Source organism: Humulus lupulus, chromosome 8 (assembly GCF_963169125.1).
Source record: "Humulus lupulus chromosome 8, drHumLupu1.1, whole genome shotgun sequence".
NCBI lineage: Eukaryota > Viridiplantae > Streptophyta > Magnoliopsida > Rosales > Cannabaceae > Humulus > Humulus lupulus.
Window position 1 is genome coordinate 42,849,689 of NC_084800.1, and position 8,979 is coordinate 42,858,667.

At 41.2% G+C, this 8,979-nt stretch overlaps 1 protein-coding gene across 1 annotated transcript; it reads left to right on the forward strand.

The window, feature by feature from the left end:
• The first annotated feature begins 1,437 nt into the window (after positions 1-1,437).
• LOC133795319 (uncharacterized) lies at positions 1,438-4,846 on the forward strand. The gene is made up of 2 exons (XM_062232773.1): positions 1,438-1,666; positions 4,491-4,846. The coding sequence occupies exons 1-2, from the start codon at positions 1,438-1,440 to the stop codon at positions 4,844-4,846; spliced, it is 585 nt and encodes a 194-aa protein (XP_062088757.1).
• The last annotated feature ends 4,133 nt before the right edge of the window (positions 4,847-8,979 follow it).

An 8,979-nucleotide genomic window follows, 5' to 3' on the forward strand; every position in this document is an offset into this window, starting at 1 on the left:
GAAAGAGTAATTACTATTACTAATATCTAATTAGAAGGCACTAACATCTTAATAAGTTATTGTCTAACTGAGAATATATATTCCTTATTATAGGACAAATGCAAAAAAGAGACACTGAATTTAGATTAGATGCAAACTATCACCTTGACTTGAGGAAGAAGCAGTAAATCATTTTGTAAAATAAATTCTTCGTTATTGACATAATTAAAATTTGCCAAGTGAAACCTACCAACCTCATTGCAATTCACAACCATTCCGGTCTCCCATTCCTCTCACTGCAATGGCACAATGCCAATGCATTATACAAATTTAATAAAGAGTGATATAGGGAAAGCAGACAGTGACAAATTTCAACTAAATTGAATAAATATTAAAGAAAAGCCTATCTTTTATGCTGCCTAATAACTATTTGATGAAATTGAGAAAAGAGGGGAATTGATGATAAAGAAGGAAAAGGTACCTTCATCGTCATCTTTATGAGAAATATGTACTTTAACTTCTTCGAACCGAAGATGCTCAAAAGTTGAGATGTAGTCATTAATGTCGTTGTACCTTTCCTTCCCTTTCTTTAGCCCCAAAGCACCTCCTTCCTTTAATTCTCGTTGAATGCGCATATACTCAATACTCGCATTGAGAAGCTCAAGAAGTTCAAGTAAATGAGGTTTCTGCAGAGACATCCATGGCAACTTCGAGAAGACCAGGAGGAGTATCGTGTGGATTTTATGGGAAAATGGCTTATATAGGGATCCAATTTTTTCAATATTGTATTTGGCAACGTTTTTCTTCTTTATTAAAAAAGCTTTTCCTTCTCTCTCTCTCCTTCGGTGTTTCACCGGAGCCATGGCGAAAGGAGCGAAGGCAGCCGGAAAAGCTAAATCGAAAGCGAAATCTAAGAAAAATGGTCCTTCATCTTCTGATAGGATCATCAAGACACGCTCTATGGATGCGGTACTGGGTGTGAAAGAGCTGGAAATTGATGAGGAAGCTGATGCCGAGAAGCAGTGGGTTGAGAAAATCTTTTCCCCTGAAGAAACGGAGGAGATTTTCAGAAGACGCAGTAAGATACGCTAGGACTTTTCGGACTGGTTATCTCTATCGAATCGTGTGGCCCAAGATGTGAGCACGGGGGCGAAGACTTCTCCTCCAGTCCTTCGATCTAACATCGTTCAGAACTTGGATTCTCGGTTTGCTGGGTCGATTAAAGAGAAGAATGAAACAGAGGGGAAACAAGAACAGAGCCCTAGATCTAAAGTGAAGATTGATTTTAATGACATCGCGGAGGAAGTGAGCTATTGGCAACCTTCTATTGTTTGCTTTGTTATGGGAGTCAATCTGCCTCTTCATGTTCTTGATGGCTTTGCAAGAAGGATCTAGAAAGAAGCTGTAGTTAAAGTGGGAATGATTGCTCGTGGAGTTTTCATTATACGATTTCAGAACATGGAACAACGAGACAAAGTTCTACAAGGTGGATATGTGTTTTTCGATCGGAAACCTGTGGTCATGAAGCCATGGAATCCAATTGACGATTTCACTAAAGATGACATTACTAGTGTTCCAACTTGGATACAATTAAAGGGATTGGATATCAAGTATTGGGGGGAGAAATCCTTGTTCAAGATTGTTGGGCAAATTGGCACACCTTTGCAAGTCGACAATGTCACAAAGTGTAACGCCCCAACTCCAGGGACCGTTACGATGTGCCTTGTAAACAGTGTTAAACTCGCTAACCGAGTCATTTGGCCAAAACGTGTAACTAAGTATGATTAGCGGTTTAGGGATTAAACATTTTGGTTAAGATGTAACGTTTTACTAGAACGTTTAACATATACATTGGGATCCCGAAAATAAAGATTCAGAGTCTATTACAGAAAATATTTACAACAAGCCGTTCTAAGCGGCAAAACAAGGTTCAACCCTAGTTCCACTTTAAACCTCGGCCGTGGCGGACGAGCAGCTGCATATGTACACATCATCACCTAAGCTCTCCAACTCAAGGATGGTCCAGCTTCCTCTTGCCTTTACCTACACCACGTAGCACCCGTGAGCCAAAGCCCAGCAAGAAAACACAATAGAGCATGATATAATATCATCAATGATCATAATAACCATTCGGGACTATCAGTCCAAGCAAATAGGTGACAATAGCCAAAAGTCACAATAATAAGCATCGCTCCCTCTAGCCATGTGACGATAGGGTCACCAGGGCTTAACCGATAAGTGATTCTTTCTTAAGTTTGATTAGGACAGGTGCAAGGTGATTAGTCACCAACATAACCTTCCTCACGACTCTAGAGTCGAAACTATGGACAACGTCCCTTAGCCATGTGACAAACGGTCACCGGGGTCATATACCTTGGCTGAAATCATCTGGTCTTAGACCAGGCAAGCGCTTATAGTTCTCATTGACCTTCCGTTCGGTCCAGCATTAATACCCCATATGAGTCATTCAATGCCGACCTCGATTAGATCTAATCTTTATTTGTCCCGGCGTTCACAACGCACTGCCACCTCTGACCCTTAGGTCGGTAAAACATGACCAGTGTTCAGCCCGTGGTGAACTTAACTAATAAGTCACAGCTTCACAGACGGGTCTGACACCATTGTCGATTCTGACTAATAAGTCAGCGCCATACACAGGTAAGCCATGCCACCAAACATATATCACATGTCCAATATCCATAAACAAGGTATTCAGCATGCTTACTTAACAGATATTAGTACAATTAGGACTATGCATTAACACAGAGGCTCAAGCTCTGAACGATATCACACCCAGTATACAAAGCATGTCCTAATCACATGTTTCTTATGCATCATATGCAATATATTCAACAATCCAACATGCACCAATAACGGCCATGCATGTCACGTTTAATAGTCAGCCAACATGCATCAAGAATAGCCATGCATGTCATACATAATAATCAACCGACATGCATCAATAACAACCACGCATGTCATACTCAGTAATCAACCAACATGCGTCATAATAGCCATGCATGTCACATATACACAGAGTGCAGTTTTCTTACCTCAAAGTCGAGCTAGAACGATTAAAAGAACGACCCTTGAGAACGATCAACTTTTAGTCCTTTAGCGGTCACCTAGTCATAACCAAATATAAGGTATCATTAATAAAAATGATCAACATAAATTCCCAAGTCAATATCTAGCCTTCGGAACATCAATCCCCACTTAACCGGGTACTAGGTTCAACACCGAGGCCTAAGGCTTGAATCCCCAAGCTAAAAGCATGCTTTTGGTCAAAATGGCCTTAAGGGCCGCGAATCTCCCCTGCTGCGCCGCGGTGCGCCCTCAAACAGAGAGGGCTCCCCTCTGCCAAACGCCAAGGGCCGCGGCGCACCCCTGCTGCGCCGCAGCGCCCAGCCCAGACCAGCAATACGCCCACACGCACCAGAAATTTAACCCTGCGTTTTCCCTCTCAAACCAGCCTCTCAAATCAACTCCAAACCTCCTCCAAACATACAATTAAACCCCCAAATAACACCCATAGCTCACCCTCATCAAATCCCAATCAAACCAACACAAAAACTCCATTTGATTCCCACTTTCTACATCAAAATCATGAGCTGAAAACTAAAACGAAAACAGAGAAACACCTGAAACCAAAGTCTAAAACTCACCTTGAAACCGGTTTTGAATCCCCTTTAATGGTTGAAACAAGTCCCCTAGCTGCCACCTTTGATTTCCTAGCTCAAAACCCCAAAGTGGCTCTCAAAATTTGGAAGAGAGATGGAGGAGAGTTTTGTACGGGAGAGAGAGGAAGAGAGGATGAGGATGGCTCTGTTTTAACTCTGTATTTTCTACAGCCTTCATGTCATATATATCCTTAGGGTCAAAATACCATAATACCCCTAACCCAAATAAACCCCTTTAAAGACTTCCAAGGGTAAAATCGTCATTTCCCGCCTATCTCGTTAATTATAATTAACGCTCTCCAATTCCCGCTATTCTCAATATTGTCAAATACTAATAAATCATATCCCATCCCATTACCCTTTAATTCCCAGTAATGCTCTAACCATTAATATCACCCCGAGACTCACCTCGAGCCCCGAACTTAAACCCGTTATGACTAGACCGAACACTCACATCTCATGATCGTCTCATGTCGATAGCTCGAACCAATCCACCTTATAATGTGGCTATATTAATTAATCACAATCACGCACCCAAAATATACAATTACGCCCACAGTGGCCAAATTACCAAAATACCCTCATAGTTAACGTATGAGCCCATATGCATGCATTCACCATCATATAATGATATAACTTACGTAAACATGCATATAATCATTAAATACTATATTAAATCAATTATGGCCCTCCCGGCCTCCTAATCAAGGTCCTAAACCTTATTAGGAAATTTTGGACATTACATAAAGCATCGGGACAGGCTAATGTATCCTAGAGTTCTAATTGAGGTTAGTCTTGCTCAAAAATTCCCTGTTACGGTTTCATTTACAGATGAATTTGATCATGATATTGAGTTAGAGGTGAAGTATGAATGGTTGCCGTTAGTTTGTTACAATTGTTCGGGTTTGGGACATGAGACCAAAAATTGTAGGAAGAAAATGGAAGGGAAGGACACAGTGAAACAACAATGGATTCCCAAGGAACATGTGAATGAGGTGGAGAAGATGGCATCTACAGTGGATGAGGAAGGCTTTCAAAAAGTTGAAAAGAGGAAAAAAGTTATAATTGATGATGTGCCTGCTGCTACAGAAGTGGCCAATCGGTTTGATGTGTTGGAAAACCAGGAGAAAGAGGTTCTTAACAGTTGTACTAGAGAGGGGGGAGATCCCTCTACTTCCAATGGATAGGATCCTTTTGTGTAACGTTAGAGGGATTAATAGCCAACAAAAGCATCAAGAAATCAAGCATTTGATTTTCTCTAAAAAAGTTGGGCTAGTTAGTCTCCTCGAAACGAAAATAAAGAATAAAAACATGGGTTCTTTATACTCTAGTTTATTTCAGAATTGGTGTTTTACGAATAATAATCCTTGGCTAGACAAAGGGAGAATAGTAGTAGCATGGCAGCCAAGTTTATTTGACTTAGTTATCATAATATGTTCTGCTCAAATGATCCGTTGTATTGCTCATTCTAATCAAAGCAAGGACAGGTTTAGTCTTACGATTGTGTATGGTTTTAATGAAGATAGTAAAAGAGTGCAGCTGTGGGAAGATTTGAAAGATATTTCAGCACAAGTGCAGGGACCGTGGCTACTCGTGGGAGACTTCAATGATATCCTACTCTCAAATGAAAGAGTTGGAAGGAGAAGTACCAAAGCTCCTACCCAAGAATTTAGAGATTGTGTGGATCATTGTCAACTGGAAGACTTAAAACATTCTGGGGCCTTCTTTACCTGGAATAATAAACAACAGCCAGAAGACAGAGTTTTTTCTAAGATTGATTGTGCCTTGGTCAATTCTGCTTGGGTTGATTCTTTCCAACATTCTGAGGCGGTTTTCTTACCTGAAGGTAATTTTGACCATAGTCCCATCTTAATTTCTTTACACCAAGATGAGGTTTGTGGGAAAAAAAACCTTTTAGGTACTTTAGTATGTGGAAAGATGCATTGAATTTTGATGAAAAAATTGCTAAAAGCTGGCAGGAAAGAGTTGTAGGGACTGATATGTTCAAATTGACAGTGAAGTTAAAGCGGTTGAAACAGGTGCTTAAGAGTATCAATAAGGAAGGTTTCAATGACCTTCAAAGAAAGAAATGCTAGCTAAAAAAGTCTTACTGGAATTGCAGGGCAAAGTCAATACCGATCCACTTAACAGTAAACTTCTGCTCGAGGAACAAGCAGCCAGGGAGCAGTATACTAAAATTTACAAGGCCTATTCTCTTTTTTTAGCTCAAAAAGATAAATCCTCTTGGGCTAAAAATGGAGATGACAACTCAACTATATTTCATGCTTCTTTGAGGGCAAGGAGGACCCAAAATTGAGTCTTTTCTATTGAAGATGAATAGGGTAACTGGTGTGATACACCAGAAAGTGTTCAAAATGCTTTTTTACAATACTTTCAGCAGCTGTTAGGCTCTACAATGTCTCAAAGATCTCAGGTGAATCAAATCATTATTGATCTTGGCTCAAAGATCTCGGACATGCACTTAAATCTTCTCCAAGCAGATTTCACAGCTCAAGAAGTAAAAGAGGCAATATTCTCTATTCTAGGTATGAAGTCCCCAGGTCCTGATGGCTTTGGTAGCAGCTTCTATCAAGACAATTGGAATCTGGTAGGTGCTGAAGTTGAAGCTGCAGTACTTTCAGTCTTGAATTCAGGGAAACTTCTCAAAGAAATCAATGCTACTACTATCACAATTATTCCAAAGAGTAGTTGCTGTAACGCCCCAAACTCCAGGGACCGCTACGGTGTGCCTTGTAAACAGTGCTAAACTCGCTAACTGAATCATTTGGCCAAAATCGTGAACTAAGTATGATTAGCGGTTTAGGGATCAAAAACTTTGGTTAAGATGTAACGTTTCACTAGAACGTTTAATATATATACTGGGATCCCGAAAATATAATTTCAGAGTCTATTATAGAAAATATTTACAACAGGCCGTTCTAAGCGGCAAAACAGGGTTCAACCCTAGTTCCACTTTAAACCTCGGTCGTGGCGGACGAGCAGCTGCATATGTACACGTCATCACCTAAGCTCTCCAACTCAAGGATCGTCCAACTTCCTCTTGCCTTTACCTGCACCACGTAGCACCCGTGAGCCGAAGCCCAGCAAGAAAACACAATATAACATGATATAATATCAACAGATAACATGATGTAATATCATCAGGTAACATGATATAATATCAACAGATAACATGACATAATATCAACAGTAATTGTAACAGCCATTCAGGACCAACGGTCCAAAACAGGTAGGTGACAATAGCCAAAAGTCACAGAAATGGGTACAGCTCATTTGATAAGTGGTTCCTTCATAAGCTTGATCAGGATAGGTGCATGGTGATAGTCACCAACATAACCATCCTCCCGACTCTAGAGTCGTAACTAAGGACAGCGTCCCCTAGCCATGTGACAAACGGTCACCGGGGTCATATACCTTGGCTGAAATCATCTGGTCTTAGACCAGGTAAGCGCTTATAGTTCTCATTGACCTTCCGGTCGGTCCAGCATTGATACCCTATATGGGTCATCCAATGCCAACCTCGATTAGATCTAATCTCCATTTGGCCCGGCGTTCTCAACGCTCTGCCACTTCTGACTCTTGGGTCGGTGAATCACGACCAGTGCTCAGCCCATGGTGAACTTAACTAATAAGTCACAGCATCACAGATGGATCTGACACCATTGCCGATTCTGACTAATAATCCAGCGCCATACACAGGTAAGCCATGCCACCAAACATATATCACATGTCCAATATCTATAAACAAGGCATTCAACATGCTTACTTAACAAGTACTAGTATAATTAGGTCCATGCACAATGCAGAGGCTCAAGCTCTGAACAACATCATACCCAATATATAAAGCATGTCCTAATCACATATTTCTCGTGCATCACATGCATCATACTCAACAATCCAGCATGCACCAATAACCGCCATGCATGTCACGTTCAACAATTAACCAACATGCATCAAGAATAGCCATGCATGTCATACTTAATAATCAATCCACATGCATCAAGAATATCCATGCATGTCATACTTAATAATCAATCCACATGCATCAAGAATAGCCATGCATGTCACATATACACAGGGTGCAGTTTTCTTACCTCAAAGCTGAGCTAGAATGATTTAAAGAACGACCCTTGAGAACGATCAACTTTTAGTCCTTTAGCGGTCACCTAGTCATAACCAAATATAAGATACCATCAATAAAAATGGTTAACATAAATTCCCAAATCAATATCTAGCCTTTGGGACATCAATCCCCACCTAACCGGGTACCAGGTACAACCCCGAGGCCTAAGGCTTGAATCCCCAAGCTTAAAATACCATTTTGGGCTAAGATGACCTTAAGGGCCGCGACCCTCCCCAGCCACGCCGCGGCGCGCCCTCAAACAGAGAGGGCCTCCCTGCCAAACGCCAAGGGCCGCGGCGCTCCACAGCCGCGGCGCGGCGCTCAGCCCAGACCAGTAAAAAGACCACACGCGAACTCAGTTTTCCCCTGCATTTTTCCTCTCAAACCAGCCCTTCAAACCAACTCAAAACCTCCTCCAAACACACAATTAAACTCCTACACATCACCCATAACTTCCCCCCATCAAAACCCAACCAAACACACACAAAAACTCCCCTTGATTCCCACTTTCTACATCAAAAACCATAAGCTAAAAACCAAAAGGAAAACAGAGCACAACCTGAATTCCATAGCTAGAACTCACCTTAAAACCAGCTTTGAACCTTCCTCAATGGTTAAACCAAGTCCACAACCTCAGCTCTTGAATTCCCTAGCTTGAAACCCCACTTGGAACTCAAAACCCCAAAGGAGAAAATGGAGAAAAGTAGTGTACGAGAAGAAGGAAGAAATGTCTCTGTTTTGCTCTGTTTCTACAGCCTTCCAAACCCCAAAACTGATATAAATCCTTAAGGTCAAAAGACCATAATGCCCCTAGGCCAAATAAATCCCTCTAAAGGCTTCCGAGGGTAAAACCGTCATTTCCCGTCTATCTCGTTAATTATAATTAACGCTCTCCAATTCCCGCTATTTTCAATATTCCCAAATACCAATAAATCATATCCCATTACCCTTTAATTCCCGGTAATGCTCTAATCATTAAAATGACCCCGAGACTCACCCCGAGCCCCGAACTTAAACCCGTTATGACTAGACCGAACACTTACATCTCATGATCATCTCATGCCGAATAGCTCGAACCAATCCACCTTATAATGTGGCTATATTAATTAATCACAACCATGCACCCAAAATATACAATTACGCCCACAGTGGCCAAATTACCAAAATACCCTTATA

Coding starts and splice junctions, on each gene's coding strand:
- LOC133795319 (XM_062232773.1), top strand. CDS start 1,438: ATGGAACAACGAGACAAAGTTCTACAAGGTGGATATGTGTTTTTCGAT. Junction 1,667..4,490: donor AGTCGACAATGTCACAAAGT/GTAACGCCCCAA, acceptor TTTCATTTACAG/ATGAATTTGATCATGATATT.